Source organism: Muscardinus avellanarius, assembly GCF_963383645.1.
Source record: "Muscardinus avellanarius genome assembly, chromosome: 7".
Taxonomy (NCBI): domain Eukaryota; kingdom Metazoa; phylum Chordata; class Mammalia; order Rodentia; family Gliridae; genus Muscardinus; species Muscardinus avellanarius.
Window position 1 is genome coordinate 75414759 of NC_137793.1, and position 17233 is coordinate 75431991.

A 17233-nucleotide genomic window follows, 5' to 3' on the forward strand; every position below is an offset into this window, starting at 1 on the left:
TCCTTTAAAGATTTCTACTGTTTCATAGGATTATGTGACACAAAGAAAGATTGAAATGAAAATGATATTGCATAGGATCAAAGAATTGGGTAAATGAGATAGTATTAGTTGGCTGTTTCACTATCAATACTGAAAATGTCACCATCATCAAAAAATAGTACACAATCCAGTATATAAGTATTTGAAGGACATTATCAAAACTTAAGTCCATGTGTAAATTCAAAAATAAAACATTGGAGCTGGGAGTAGTGGCACAAGCCTGCAACCCCAGTCCTTGCAAGGCTGAGACAGAAGGATACAGGTTTGAGGACAGCCTCAGCATCTTAAATAGGCCCTCAGCAACTGAGTGAGACCTTGTTTCAAAGTAAAAAAATAAAATAGGGCTGGGGATGTATTTTGCAGGTAGAACACCTCTGGATTCAATCCTCAGTACCACAAAGTAAATAAATACATACATACATACATATATACATACATACAGAACTAAATTTTTTTAATTAAATAAAATGGAGAAATGTCTGAATCTGTTAGGACCTAAATAAGAGTCAGACAACCTGAGCTCTGATTGATTTCATTGAAACTTTACTGAGACTTGTACACCTACGCTAGAAATAGGGCTATGAAGGGCAGAGGTAACACCTGAGGAACCAGGGCAAGACAAAATAAGGTAAAGTCCTAGAGCAAAAATTGGGATTAAAATTAATAATAATTCTTCCCTTAAGTTATTATTTCAACTCCTTCAAATAGTGCAAAACAAAACACAAAAATGAGGAAGAACATGATCAGGTGATAGCTCATAGATAATTTTCAGTCCAATTTGAATTAAACCAAGTAAGAAAAGTAGGATCTATAGTAAAATAAATATGTGTACAATTACAATGTTTTCAACAACCAATCACTTCTCTCTTTTCTAAGAAAATTCTAAAGTTCTCTTCTTAATTACGGTTTTTTGTTTGACCAATGAATTGCCTTATCGGCAAAATAAATCCACAACAAATGTACAGCCAATGCCAAGAAGTCTACTGAAACTACTAAATCATTTTGAGATTAGAATACAAAATGTTTTTTCATAACCATATAGTGCTATTATAGAGTAAATTAGGACTAAATTGGTTTATATTCACAAATTACTTTTCTGTGTATTAAATTGGTTTTTATTGTTTTTAAGGAAGCAATAATCAGTTTTTCCTACACTCTTTTTCTTTATGTGTGTGCAATAATAGGGGGTTGAACCCTATTCTACCTCTGAATATGCCCCAGCCCTGAATTTTCCCTATTTTTATTTTTTATTTATTTAATTAATTTATTATTTTTTGTGGTACTGGGGATGAAACACTTCTGCCTCTGGGCTATACTCCCAGACCTTTTTTATATTTTTTATTTAGAAACAGGGTCTCTTAAGCCAGTGAGGCTGGCTTCGAACCTGCACGATGATCTTCCTGTCTCCGTCTCCTAAGCACAGCAATTACAAGCATGCGCCACCACAGCCTGCTTATTTTTTCTTTTTGAAATTGGGTCTTACTACATTGTGGAGGGCCTCACTAAGTAGCTGAGACTGGCCTTGAAGCTGCTATCCTCCTGTCTAGCTTTCCCTAACCTCTTAAAACAGGAAGTTAAAAGAGTTACACCTAGTGAAAAACATGAGCGATAACTTGTTAAATGAGGGATACCTATCCCAAGAGAGTCACACCACAAATTCATCTTTTCAATTTTACTCCCAAGTTTAAAATGTTTTTCTTTTCCTCTCATTTGCCTTGTTAATACTTCTCAGTGAGCAATGTTCATCTTAACCATGAGGACCACTGGCAGGGTGGTCCATGTCTACAGATAACGGCTGGCAGTTCTAGGACAGAAATAAGAGAAATGAAGCAGAAAAAAAAAAAAAGAAGGAAAGGACTAACTATAGAAGAGCAAGAATAGAGATGATGACTGGAGTAGTGGGAGAAGCAGCAAAAGAGGAGGAAGAGTCGAGATGGGAAAAGGAAGAAAAGCATTAAGGGGACAAAGAAAAACCCTGGGGAAAATGTGTATGCTAAGAAGCAGCCGGGAGAGCAGGGCTCCTACCAGTCAGTCATGGGGACCTCACCACACGACTGTCTCCTCCTATGCTTTTTCTTTCCTGTAGTGGGAAATGGAGTAACAACTCCTTCTTAAGCCATTACCTGAATGAGTTCGTCCAGCTCGGTGGAATTGACACAGGAATGCTGGGATATGAAAGTTTGCTTCTGAATCACAATGGTGGTCCTCTGTGAAATCTCCTGAGGCTGCTCCAATGCTTTGAACACGGTGGCTCCGATGATCAGATAGAGGACAACCACCAGGAAAATCGTGGAGACCGTCTTCCATTTCATAACATTAATGGCTGTGTCGCTCTCCACCCGGGAAGCAAGCACTGTGGGTTTTGTGGAAAATGAGAGCCTTGGTTTGGAGTTCTGAGCAGCAGATTTAGGATCCAGCAAGTCAGGTGCCGCCACTGACAACAACAACAGAGAAGGAGGGTTAGGTTGGAGGAGACCAAAGTGGAATGGTTGGCGGCTTCTTGAAGGGGTTAGCAAGACTTAGATGAACCCAGTTTGCTCCCTGGGTGGAAGTTTGGGATCCTAACCCAGGAGCATTCTTATTAGATCTCACACAGGACCTTGAAAAGGGGCTGGGTCTTCTCTTTCTACTGCTATTGGAGTTCCAGGTAGAAGGAAAAAAAAAAAAAACAGGGGTCAGGAGAAACTTAGAGAAGCAAAATAATGTTTGAGGGCTTCCTAATGGTATTCTAAATTTTATGGATGTCCACTATTTGAATCAACAAGGACATACTAAACTCCTAGAGTTGATATTTGAATACTCATGAAGAAAGCTAATGGTTTATCCCTATTCTCAAGAACCTTATACCACAAGCAATCAATACAAAGAAGAGTCTCTGAGTTATTTATTTGTTTAATATAAAAAGAATTTTATTTTAATTTATAAGAGATTTCATGATCAAATAATGGCTGCTCAAAAGAAGTCATTCATAATATTCTGGTAAAAACAGGTGTAAATAAGCTACTCAATCCATTCCTTTCTCTTTTGCTCATCTTCCAAAGTGGGTTCATTATGAAGCATTGTTCTTCACTTTCTGACATGTTTAAAAAATAAAAGTCATTGCTAACCCCTGTGGCACAACAGTAGACATAACCAAGAAAAGATTAGTTCATTAACAGTGAACACCACCAAGAAAAAAGAAAATCAAAACCTTGGCTCACACCTCAGACCCTACATGCTTTGTACAAAGCTAATTGCTCCATTAGACTGTGTTTATGTGTTCCCTTACAAATTCCCGTATACTCAGAAGTGATTCTAAATCCATTTATTATTTATCTTAGCGCTGCTCAAAAATATCATTAATGGATTTCTTTTTAGAAAATATAAGAGCTATTGGACTTCCACTTGCTGAGGAGAAAATAAGCCATCTACAACAGAACATCTGATTAAAAAGGGAACATTGAACTAAAAATGGTTAATAGACTGGCTGAAAAATATGGGACTTAAAGAAAAAACCACCAGATCAAAGCCTGTCATTGTTAGAGACACAAGTAAAACTTCTGTTATGTATATAATATAGGGTTTGTAAAATGATAACCTAATCTAAAACACACTTCTAGATAAGTATATAAGCAATCACATGGAATCACACTCAGATACCCTTCAGCCAAATTACTTGAGGATAAGACACTCATAATGAGTGTCAATTTCCATACAGCTACTCTCTTGCCTAACACTGTGTGAATAGGCTACTATTGTTTGAATTCATAAAATACATCTTCAGTTGCCCATCAAAAAGGAGCTTTCCAAACAAAGCTGTTTGAAGGACAAGCTGTAAGTAGTGTTGTAAAATTATAGCAATGACAGAAGATCCTCCACCAGCCAACCCCAGAATGGTTCTGGCTTTGAGGAGATGGAATCAGAGCGGTGATGAGGACAACCTATTCATGGCTCCAAGTGGAGACACCACATATGTATAGCTCATCACAGCAATTTCCTAAGGCTCAGCCCACTGCCTGCAGGTATATACACGTTTCCCTCCTGATACATTCACCTGTTCTGAATAAAGCCACACTATTTAGAAAGGCAACCAACTTCACTTAAAAATTAGTACTGGGCATGTGATTAACATAATTTTTAAAAAATATACTTTTCTAATAGAAGTGCTCAGAATAGCTAAAATTGCAATCATCTGCAGACTTGCAGCTGCCTAGTGAATCTGAGTGAGAAATAAAGTCACAATCTAAAATTTAGCCATTCTGGTATAAAAAGAACAGAAAATTACACAGAAGCTCCACATTATCTCCCTAAAGAAAGCCTCTGTTCTCCACATCTCTGTGCATCTGTCCTTCTGAGTCTCACATCAGTGGGTTCTGGTCAGTAGAACTGGAAAACACCAGGACTGTTTACCTTGAGGCTTCCAAACATCAACCTGAAATCCCGCTAAGACTGTCATTATACCCTCTGGGGAAAAGAGGGCATGTTAAAAGAAAAAGAAAAAGACTGTGTGTATGTATAGTAAGCTAATACATTTCCTGAAGGAGTTTAATTCTTTTAATCTGTTGCTTTATTTTTTCAGTTAGCAGAAATACATATAATGCACATTTGGCAAGACAGAATGGGCAGAAACTGATGAGATACCAAAATGAAAAAATGAAAGAAACCAGCCTTTTTTCTTTGGATCTAATATGAGGAGCCCCCGGGTTTCATCTCCCCGTTCGATGTCTGCCCAGGGAGCAATGTTGCCCCTTCCACACACTCCTAGCACCCTACTACCCTTCCCTCCCCCGGCGGCGCCTGGCACTATTCCTCTTAATCCCGGCCTCCTTTCCTCACCCAAACATGTCTTTGCTCAGGCTGCAAATAACCGCGAAACAGCAGGAGAAGCGAGCTTCTTCAGCACCATGCAACGGGCAACAAGTGTGACCAGGGTCACCATGCAACCTGACAGTCGGCCACTCGCGAGGACTGGCCCTCCTCCACCACCGGAAACTCTCCCAAGGTGTTCCAAACCCTTGGGAGAATGCAAAGGTGTTCCAAACCCGAAGCGAATGCAAAGACCCCAGGGAGAGACGGGGAAGAGGCAGCCAGCCAGAGAGGACCCGGGGATGGGTCTGCTTCCAGGTCTAGATTATGACCCAACACTTTGGCCGGGAACCACTGATGAGAACGTCCGCCGGCCGCGAGGGGACCTCTGCAGCTCTCCCGGGGCGGGCGAGGGCAGGGGAGCTGAGGCTGGAGGGGCTGGGGCCCAGGGGTCTCACCTCCTGCTCTGTAGCCGGGTCCCTCCCGCGGGGATCTGGGAAGCATGAGACATGCAGCATTCAAAATGTATTTTTTTTTTTTTAATAAGACGGACTTGAAGCTTTTTTTTTTTTTTCCTACGAACACGCCATTGTACTCACTTCTTATTCAGAGACGGGCTGCGCGCTCCGAGCTGCACGGGCAGGCATTTTTCCCCGGCTTTGTTTTACAAGGTGGGGAGAGCCGAGCTGGACGCGGGAGGGGGTGAGGGGGGAGCGTGAGAAGAAACGAAATCGCGGGAAGGAGGGGACACCGGCGGGCTGGGCAGAGGGCGAGGCGGAGGCCAAGTTGGGCTCGGGCGCCGCCGCCCCCGCGCGCACCCGGGCCCGGGGCACCCCGAGAGCGCGGGCACCCGGAGCCCGCGCCCGCCGCCGCCGCCCTGCGCTCGGGGCCCGGCTCGGCGCCGGCCCGGGGGCCGCGGGGGTGCAGCCCGTGCGCCCCGGCGTCTCCGTGCGCGCCTCCCGCTCAGCCCCGCTTCGCATGTCTTTGTGCGGGTCCCCAGGCGCAGCCCTCCGCGCCCGCGCCGGGGGTGTGGCGCGGTCTCCGCCGCCCGCGCCCCTCGCCGGCTCCTCTCCCTCCTTTCGGAACTCCCTCCCCCTCCCCCACCCCCTCCGCAGGCTCCCTGTCTGGGCTCGCCTCTCCGCACCCCCTTCTGGCCCAACTCGCCGGGGCTCCCGGCTAGAGTGTCGCTCCGCCCGCATCCCCGCCAGGGACGCAGCCCCTGGCTCACCTGCAGCCTCTCCTCCTGTCGGCCCCTGCACAGACCCTCCCCCATCATCTCCTGCTCGCTGCCCGGCAGGCGTACCCCACAGGGCCGGGTCCCATCTCCTTCCAGGTCCGGGTGCGGGATGCAGGGGTCTCCAGAGCCCTGCAGGTGGACATCTACCTCACCCTTGTGCGTCTCCCACCCCCAGGGTTGGATAGGGCTGGACCCCCATAGGCGCCCTGAGACCGCTAGAGTGGAGGTGGTTGAGGACGTCATCCTCTTCCAGCTTACACCTGGGAAAGAGTTAAAGCTTCACCAACAATCCCCGATGCACCTGCAGGGGTGCTTGACTTGGGCCGGGAGCAATGCTCAGGAGATGTCCTGGACCAGAAAGGATGGGGAATAGGAGACACCCGATTTAATTCTCTCCCCCGGAAGCACCCCTTTGCTAGAGGTAGAGGTTGCTAAATGTTGTTGGTGGGAGCCCCTGAGTGGGAGACCCCTGGGACCTCAGCCGGACCTTGGGACACCCCCACCCCAACGCACTGGGATCCTCGCCCAGACTCAAGGCAGTGGGAGATCGCTGAACTAGTGAGACCCGGGTGAAGAGCCAAATCTGCCATAAAAGAAAAGAAAGAGATTAGATGCTGCCCTTGTAACAGGAGAGTTGTCACCCTCCCCCCCCCCAACACACAGTAGGTAAGCAGGATCCACTGGTAAACTTTCTCTTGCCCTGCACTTTCACAGCTGGAATCCCCTGCTGACCTTTGCCCTCCCACCCCCCTGCCACGTGTGAGAGTTCATTGGCAGTAGCTGCTGCTCAGCCGGTCTGGATTATTTTCCCAGTTACAAGGGGAACTTGTAAGTGAAAGCTATAGACGTGACTGTAAAAAGAACCCTGTGAACCTTTTGCAAGACTGGTTCCACCATCAGTGATAAAGATGCCAAGTTATTATTTTTTTTTTTTAGATTCTAGAATAGATTCAGCTCTTCTTTCTCCTATTTTCTTAAATCCTCCTAAGATCCATCCTGCTGGAGTGTAAACAACTTTTTTTTCACTGTTTCCTCTCCATTGTAGCATAAGTCCTTTCGAAATGTGAAATCTAATTTTCTCCAAGATTTAGGACACTGAAAGTCTCTAGGTCACATGCAATGTGCTTCATGATCCGGCTTCTTTTTCATTCCTGGCCTTCTTAGGTACCTTTATCTTCCCCACACATTTCCCCATCCCTCCCCCCCCCCCACACACACACCTTGCACCTTACACAACAGAACACACACAGAAGCCTGGTAAAAGATTTGTTTGAGGAATTGGATTACAGGATTGGGGGGGGGGGCTGCAGGTTGGTCCTAAATCTGAGTGACAGCTATGTCAGGCCAGAAACTCACGCAGCACTTATTTTTCAAATTTGAGGCAGAATTTCTTCTTTGACAAGAAGTCTTATTTTTTGCTTCTAGGTGATTGGATGGGGCCCACCGGCATTGCTCCTTTCCTTAAAAAATCACTGATGGGAGATGTTAGCTACATCTATAAAAAAGTGTTCACAGCAACACTTAGATTCTAGATTAGTGTGTGATTAAATAACAGTACCAAAGCCTCACCAAGCCAACACATGAAAGTAACCATCATAGTAGGTACTACCCACGAATCTTCACCAGTTGGGGATCTTACCAACTGTTTTGTGCTTTGTATTTGTTCCTGTCACAGTATGTTGTGCTTCTTTAGACTGTAAGCTCAGTGAGGGCAGAAAGTTTCCTTGTTCAGCATAATATCTACAGCTACTAGTGACTGGCACTAAATAGGTGCACAGTAAACATCTGAATGAAAGCACCATTCTTAGTATACAGCTGTCATCATTGACCTGGTCTCCCTCTGTGTATTTGGACCAGGAAATGCTACATAGATAGGAAATGAAATTAATTCACCAGCTTCAAAATCATTTTCTCCCCTAGATAGGCATTTTGTTCTCTAGCTTCTCAAACGATCCCAAACATTCTTTTCATTTTATTCTTCTCTTTTAGTCAACAGCTTGGTGATCCCCCCCTCTAAGTTTTCTGAAAATTTAAACATACCTTGCCTTAGCACTAGTCCTCTGTCAAATGGGCTAATGTTCACGACAGTAGGGGGCTAACTCACAGCCTAAAGATGCCTGTATGTATTCACATAGACCTGTACAGTGCTTTCCTGTTTCCATGACTTGAAAGATTTAGTTTTCACCACCAAATACTGGATTACCATTTCTCCTCCTGTCCATTCATATGTAGAAGTCCCCCATACACACATTATGTAGGGTGCTTGGGGTGGGTTGAGGTAGAGGTACCTTGCAAAGAGGTTAAAATGGAAAGAGAAGAGAAGGAAGGAGAAGAGACTTGAAGGGGAGAAAAGAAAATGCTTCAAATCAAAACAGCAGGAATCACTCCAACAAGCTGAAAGCTCAGCCTCAACAATGATTGGAGAATCAAGAAACCAACCAATCCTCATGCTGACTCAAGTTTTGTTTTCCATTGCTACCCCCAGAGTCTCCCCTTTCAATATCCTTAACCCTTTAAAAGCCTTCTTATGCCACCACATACTTACAGTGTTTGAGATAAGAGGGAAAAGGGAAGTAGACTAATTGTCTTTGAAACTGGAAAAACAAGGAAATAGGGTGGATTATTGTTTAATTTTAGGCCAATAATACATACAAATCCCATCCATACTGTAAAGAAGGGGCAGGTGGATTCTATATCCTCCATGCTTCAGGATTGCTCAACAGCCTTTAACTTTATTTTATTTTATTTTGTTTTATTTTTGTGGATCTGGGGATGGATCCCAAGGGCATTCGACCTCCAAACTACATCCCCTGCCCTATTTTGTATTCTTTATTTTGAAACAGGGTCTCACTAGGTTGCAGAAGGCCTCACCAAGTAGCTGGGTCTCCCTAGGTTGCAGAAGGCCTCACCAAGTATCTGAGGATGTCTGCGAACTGCATTCCTCCAGTATCAGCCTTCCAATTGCTGGGATTACAAGCGTGTGCCACCACGCCCAGCTCTTTAACTTTATTTTAAAGGATAGGAAAATCTGAAATAAAAACATTTAGCTCTTCCAAATCTATTCTGCCCTCACTCTGAGGCTCTCATATCTGCTTTTCTGATCCAACTAAGTCAATAGAACTTCACTTTCATGTTTATTTTTCCTTTTGACCTTGACTTATTCAAAATACCATAGTGAAAAAATAGAAATAAAAAATGAGTGTGCTACTATATTTTTTCCATAATTCCAATCGTATCCAGGATTTTGTAGTCAAAGACTTCTACGGGTATCCTACCTCTACCACACTTCTGCACCATGTGAGTTAGAGGGAATACTTCATTTTTTGTGTGACCATTATATTCCTAATTTGCAAAATAGGGATAATTCACTGAGCTCCCAAAATATTACTATAAGAATCAAACTGGGAAAACCATGTGTATTAGCCATCTTCTCATACTGTAATGAAATATCCAAGGCAATTAACTTATAAAGAGAAAAGGTTGGTTTTGCCTCACAGTTCTGTAGGGTCTGCTAAAAAATCTGATCCCATTTTTTGGGCCTCTGCCAAGGTTAGCACAGAATGGAAGGCGATAATAGCAGAGCCAAACTACTTATATCATGAGCCAATAGGCAAAAGAGAATAACCGATGGGCCAGAGTCTCATAATCCCTTTTGGGACATGTCTCCAATGATCAAAGGATGTCCCCCATAAGGACCTACCTCTTAAAGGTTCACCTTAAGAGTTTACTTTCAGTCCACTTAAAGGTCCACTGTTACTGACACCTGCAAATATAGCCATCCTGGGAACCAAATCTTTTTACCATGGACTTTTGGGAGACATTCAACACCTAAACTATAGCAGCATGAATGTGCAATATTATGGATTTCCCAAAGCATTTTATTCTCTCCTGTGCCTGGATTAACCCCATGAACCAGAAAGCTCCTGACCAAACAAGAACACCCACAAATCCTAACTCTACTAAGCTTTGCAATTTATTTAATTTTGATTGCACAGGAATAATAAATTATATTCGTCAAATATTGCCTGAGTGCCTACTACATCCCAAATAAAGAATCTGTGGCTATAGTAAGCTTAGTGTATTCAGAAACATTAAGGTCTAAGAGTGTAGGAATTGTATAAAATTTAAGTTCTGATACATTTTCTAAAAATTTGCTGGGTTCTGTGAGATTATTTAATGTTGGAAGCTCAGAAAAGGCCTGTCTAAAGAAGTGACATTAAAGTTGACCCTGAAAATGAGCCTGATGTTGAGTACTGTGCACAAGAAAGAACCATCATATAAGGAAAGAGCATCCCCAAGGAGCTGATCACAGACACAGCAGCTGGGAAAATGTGGGAATCCCAGAGAGTGAGCACTGCTGGAGGACAGTGACCAAGAAAGAAAGGCAGGAGGAGAGTAGGTCTTATGGTATCTAGATTTTAAGTTGTGGGATTTGGGTGAGTTTTAATCTGGAGATAAATCTCATTGGGATGTATGTTTTAAACATTAGTCTGGCCAGGCGTGGTGGCACACGCTTGTAATCCCCGCGCTTGGGAGGCGGAGACAGGAGGATCGAGCAGGTTCGTAAGGGGAGCATATAGAAGGTGAACAAAAAATGTAAAGCATATAGAAATGGATAAGGATAAGAAAATTGTGGTGACTTGGATGGTGGTGGCAAAGACACAGAAGTAGATCAGGAAGACTCTGTGATCCACTGGGTATGGGGTTAAGAGTGATAGAGAGTGATTCTGCCTGACAGCAACGCATAGTATACGCAACATGTGGGTAAAATGCCTGTGTGATGTGGTAGGAAAACCATGAATACACCTTCTGCTCTCATAGCTACTGGGTTTCTTATGATTCTTATCTCTGATCGTGGGTATGGTGTATCATTATGACTCCCCAGCCTTTCAACTGGCTCAGCCATGGGTCTGTGGCCCACCCAGCCCAAAGTACTGGTACCAGGATTCTGTCTTTCACACCGGAGACTTCTACTCTCCACCACTGCCTTTGAACCTTGGAGGTTCCTATGCGAACAGAAGAGTTGAAGCTACCTTAGAATAGTTGAAGCTACCAACACAGAGCAAATCGAATCAAGACTACCAGGTCCAGGTGACAACATTTGACCAAACCCCTGTGTCAAACCACACCTTAAGCTGCAAACATTTTGTATAAGCTACTTTGTGTTGAGATTTCTGGCACTTGAAATCAAGAGCCCTGATTGAAACACTGCAACACAAAGGAAGAAGAGAAAGTGAAAATAATTTAGTTCTGTGGAGGTCTACAAGTAGACCCCCTTCAACTCCTTTCACCTTATTGATATGACCTTGTGCTGTCCCCTTCCTTTGAGTATAGACTGGGTTTTCCCACTTGCTTCTAATGAATAGAATGGAATGTGCCTTCCAAGATTGGGTAATAAAAGACTGTGGCTTCCCTCATGTGTTTTCTCTTGCACTGGTGGAATCTACTACCTTGTCACAAAGCAACCCTGTGCAATTGCCCACACGAATAATCCAAGAAGGGGATCTATCTCTGAGGTCCTCCAGGTGCCATGCAGGTAAAATTTAAAACAGATTCTTCTCTAGTCATGCCTTGATTTGTCTACAGACCCAAAACAATACCTTGAGTCCAGACTCTTGAATGAGCTAAGCCAAATTCACCCAAATAAGATGCTCCTGGAATCCTGAGCCGTGAAAGCTGAGATAATAAATGTTTCTTATTTTCATCTGCTTCGTTTATGACTAATTTGCTATGCAGCAATAGATAACTAGTATAGCCTCTAAGAGTAGAATTCCAAGCATGTCTATAAAATGTCAGCCAGATCTGAGCTATGCAAATTACCCTTAGATGGTAATTCCTCAAAGGCTAAAATTTGTTCATTTTGAAGAATTCATATCCTCAAAATTAGAATACGTCAATCAGGAAGGAGGTTGGAAATCACGGGAAGAATGGTAAAAGGAGTAAATAGATAGATGTTAGCAGTGACCATACAAGCATGCAAGAGGGTCTCAAACTAATGGCATCAGAATCACCCAGAGGGAGGGTTAAAACCCAACTGCTAAGCTCACCTCCCATGTTCTTGATTCACTGTGAGTGTTACAGTAAATAACAAGTCCCTGGAATTATACAGACGGTACTAGATCAGAGACCACACTCCGAGGATTATGAGACAGGAGGCAGGATCCAGGCTCACTCTGCTTTGATAGCTGACAATCACAGGGACAGTTTATTCAGTGGTGAGAACTGGGCTTAATGAAACCATAGTTGGTAAATCATGGCAGGCTTGGGCACAAAATCAACATTCACTCCCAACCTCAAAATATGAAGTCCAAAAGCTCTTCCATTTGCATCATCACCTACATATTTTATGGTATTGGTAGCACAGTAAATATATTTATTTATTAACTAAACTAGCACTTATTAAGTACCTTTCATGTATGAGAAAGACACTTTTCCAGTATTTGGTGATACAGAATAGTGGAGATAACTGAGTCCTTGTCATGATGCAGCTAATATACTATGAAAAGAATAACTATAGTGAAAGGGTCCATTATCTATTCAGTAAAACAGGGTGGAATTACTGAGAGGGTTTCATGTTAATTAACCTGAGCTTGAAAGAATAAACAAATGTCATTTTATCAGTAAATAGCAAAATTACCTGGTTCATTTTACTTTTAAAAGTCACCCTAACCATAGACTATAAAGCTATTAGAAGAAGGCATAGGTACAACACTCCAACAGACAGGCACAAGTAGAAACTTCCTCAGCAAGACCACCAAAGCTCAGAAAATTGAAAGAAGAATAAATAAGTGGGATGGCATCAAACTAAAAAGTTTCTGTTCATCAAAGGAAATCATCAAGAATCTAAAGAGAAAGCTACAGGATGGGAGAAGATTTTTACCAGCTATCCCTCTGACAAAGGACTAATATCTAGAATATACAAAGAACTTAAAAAGTCTTTATACTAGAAAAACAAATAATTCAATCAAGAAATGGGCAACTGAATTTGATAGACACTTCACAAAAGAAGAGATACAAATGAACAACAGATACATGAAAAAATGTTCAACATCATTAGCAATCAGGAAGATGCAAACCAAAACTACATTGAGATTCCATCTAACACTAATCAGAATGGTAATTATAAATAAATCAAATAACAATAAATGTTGGTGAGGATGTTGCAAAATAGGAACTCTTCTACACTGTTGGTGGGATTGCAAACTAATTCAGCTTTTACAGAGATCAGTATGGAAATTCCTTGGAAAACCAGGAATGTATCCACCATAAGATCTGGCTATGGTACTAACTGGGCATCTTTCCAAAAGGGTTGAAACCAGAAAACTACAGTACTATATGCATACTCACGTACATAGCAGCACAATTCACAATAGCCAAACCATGGAACCAACCTAGACGTCCATAAAGAGATAAATGGATTAAAAAATTATAGGAAATGCACACGATGGAATTCTACTCAGCAATAAAGAAAAAAATGTGTTATTTGCAAGAAAATGGAAGGACCTGAAGAAAATTATGTTAAGTGAGATTAGCTAATCACAGAGAATATGTGCAGAATAGGGACTAATTGGGTTACAAGAAGGACTCCAGATAATGGAGGAGAAAACTCAGTAGAGACAGGGAAGAGATCCAAGGGTAGGGAAGGAGGAAGACTGAGGTTCCTTAGTGGAAATACTACCATAGACTATGTGTATACATGTGAATATACCAATGTCAATCTGGGTACTCTGTATTGGAAGGGATGGAAATGGGGAGGTAAGGGAAAAATACTTAGTAAGTACATCGTAAAGGAAATAAGCCCTTATGGAACCATACTTTATTAAAAATCAATCCTGAATATGGTGTGTAGAAGAAAACTCTGCTCCAAGAATCCCTTACCCTTTTCAGAGCTGAGTAGCACCATGAACTATCACTGGGAAGCAAACATTTAGCTTGACACAAATCTAAACTTTAACATTTTCTAGCTTTGGTATCACAGTGAATCCTCCATGGATAGTGAATTCATTAGGTAAGTTTTAAAGTCTGCCAATATTAAGCAAGCCAATTATAACAAATGTGATGCATTTTTTAAATCAACCATAAATCCAGAGGGAACTAGAGCATTTTTAATGTTTCTTGAGAGCTTTCATTACCTAATGAATATTTGGCACTCCCAGTACTTGATGTGAAAATTGTACTTGCAAACATTGCCCAGCGTAGCACCCTGCCTTCACCTGAGGCCACAGATTCCAATAACCCTGATTGTGGCTTTGTGAAGAACAAACCAATCCAATATCTCAGCTAAAATGAAGTCCAAGGCTTAAAGCAAGTGGAGAAGGTATTTGCAATCTCCTAGACATTTTTAAATGGGTTCATTAATCAAAAATGCTGACTTTGCCATGTATGTATAGAATCCTCTTTCCTCTTACACCTTTCTGTGTCTCTGATTGAATGAGCACACAAAGATTGCCAAAGGCTGCTTGCCGAATTTACAGAAGAACTGAGATTGAAAATCTACATATGATGCCAGGGTGAATTTTTTTCTATAAGAGAACTCCACAATAGATAAAAAATGGAGTTTTGTTGAATCTCCAATCTGTTAAGACAGTCACGGGACTTCTTCAAATTCTCTGAAGCAACCAAGACCAGACAGCCACCCTTACTTCCTTGCTCATATCTCCCCATCTCTCTCTCTCTCTCTCTCTCTCTCTCTCTCTCTCTCTCTCTCTCTCTCTCTCTCTCTCTCTGGGGTCTTTTTCTCAGTATCTCTTTACTGATCCCAAATCCATTTTCCACACTGCAGCTACATGGAAGAGAATGTGTGTGTGTGTGTGTGTGTGTGTGTGTGTGTGTGTGTTCCTGGGGGTTGATTCCAGAATTATAACTTTGAGCTACATTCGCAGCCCTATTTTATTTTTTATTTTTTGAAACAGGGTCTCACTAGGTTAATGAGAATCTTATTTCTTGCTGAGACTATCTTTGAACCTGCAATCTTCCTGTCTCCATCTCTCAAGTTCTGGGGCTGTAGACTTGCACCACCACTCCTGGCTTGATTTTTATTTTTTAAACAGAGTCTAGCTAGGTTGCTGAGAGTCTCACTTCTTACTGAGGTTGTCCTTAAACCTGTGATCCTCCTGTCTCAGCCTCAAGTACTACTAGTATTACAGGAGCACACCACCACCTCTGGCTCACATGGAACTTTTAACAATACAATCTAGTTGTGCCAAATCCCTGACTGAACCCATGCGCGAGTTTTCATTGCCTTCAGGAGGGAGAGAAAAATGCCACGGGCATCCTAGGCCTTTAATATTCTTGCCCTGTCAACAAGAAGAATGGAAATCATAACATTAAGTATCATCCTCTATCAAGGGCTCACTACAAGCAAGCTCTCTTAAGACCACTTCATTTACCACTACATTTGACCCTCATGAGAACTATGTGAGCTACACACTATTAGATGCTAAGGATGTGGTTAGGAAGGAAGTAACTTCACTAAAATTTAATTCCAGTTTTTATTTCATTTTGTTGGTACTAGAGATTGAACCCAGAGGTGTTCTACTTCCAAACTTCATCCCTGGCCCTTTTTTATTTTGAAATAGGGTCTTGCTAAATGAATCTAGCCTTGAACCTGTGATCCTCCTGTCTCAGCCTCCTAAGTAATGGGATTACAGGTATGTGCCACCATGTCCTAACAAAAGAAGGTACCTCCCTTCTTTCCTTAGAGCCTCACATACATTCCAGTCCTTCCAGCCTAAATTGTAACTGACTCCTTTATTACTAGAATTGCTTCTGCTCACCCTTCAGACCTCAGCAGAAACACGCCTTCCTCAGAATAGGCCCCCAGGTCCAAGTGAGGTCAGGCCACAGACCCAGCTAGCTTGCCTCTTATGGAGGGGTCTATCCTCCCCTCATGGTTCCACTCTCCTTAAGTACTTACTCCAAGTACTTATTATTCAGTAACTGCCTGTCTAGCTTCCTAGGACTACAAAGTTTCTCAGTTTCTGAAAGACAACAGAAATGTGTGTCTGGGTGTTTGCTCAGAGGTTTGGTAATCAAGGCGTGGGCTGGGCCAGAACTCTCACAGCACTTGGGGAAAACCCTTCCTCACTTCTTCTGGCTTCTGGAGCTCACTGGGCATCATGGAAAACCTTGGTCTGGAGGCCTTCCTCAAGAGCCATGGCTGTCTTCTCACATCATTCTGCCTTTTAAAAAATACCTGTCATATTGGATTAGGGCCACCGTATCTCATTCTAATGTAACTACCTCTGTAAAGACATTATTTCCCAATAAGGTCACATTCTGAGGTACTAGGATTAGGACTTCAACTTTAAACAGGTACACACACACACACACACACACACACACACACAGTGTATGTTGGGGAGGGAGAGAAAAGAGTTCAACCCTTAACATTACCTAGAAGACTAGAACAAAATCCAAAACGGACCTTGTTAGCTTGTTTCTTATTACAATGTCTAACACACAGTAGGTATTAAAATCAGTATTCAGCCAGGCATGGTGGTGCACGCTTGTAATCCCCACGCTTGGGAGGCTGAGACAGGAGGATCGCGTAGGTTCAAAGCCAGCCTCAGCTACTTAGTGAGGCTCTCAGCAACTTAGTGAGACCCTGTTTCCAAATAAAGTATAAAATAGGTCTGGGAGTGTAGCCCGGAGATAGAAGGCCTCTGGCTTCCATCCTCAGTACCACTAAACATAAATAAATAAATAAATAAATAAATAAATAAATAAATAAAATCAGTATTCATTGAATGAGTAAAATTTCATTTTTCTTTTGACAGAAGGAATGTTGCAGTTAATCCGGGTTCAGATGAAGCATGGAGGTCCATGCCTGTAATCTCAGTACTTGGATGACTGAAACAGGAAGATTGCAGGTTTAAGGCCAACTTCTGCAAGTTACTGAGACCCTCAGCAACTTAGTGATACCCTGTTTCAAAAAAAATTGGGCTGTGGGTGTAGTTTGAATGTAGAATGCTAGTAGGTTCAATCACCAGAACAGTAAAAAATATATAATAAAATCAAGTTCAAAATCTTAAGGCTTACAGCACAAAACAGGTAAAATTTCATACATATCTTGGGTTGGGGAACTGGAGAAAATATTCTGGCCAGCTTTTGTTGCTTATTGCCATGAGAAAACATAGATCCAGTGTGTGAGACCTTCCAATTTTCAAAGGA

The 17233-nt window shown here is 42.3% G+C and overlaps 1 protein-coding gene across 3 annotated transcripts in view; it reads right to left on the minus strand.

Moving 5' to 3' along the window:
* The window catches only part of KCNK2 (potassium two pore domain channel subfamily K member 2), a gene marked incomplete at both ends in the record, with an annotated part of 212585 nt that overhangs the window by 127843 nt on the left and 67509 nt on the right, over positions 1 to 17233 (minus strand). Inside the window, 2 exons of one of the 3 annotated variants that reach the window (XM_080699579.1) lie at positions 2163 to 2473; positions 5283 to 5328. In XM_080699579.1, coding sequence (XP_080555705.1) covers positions 2163 to 2473; positions 5283 to 5328 — 357 coding nt within the window. Of the gene's footprint in view, positions 1 to 2162; positions 2474 to 5282; positions 5329 to 17233 lie in introns of those variants that run through there. The other 2 variants (XM_080699580.1, XM_080699581.1) reach the window with 2 other exon arrangements.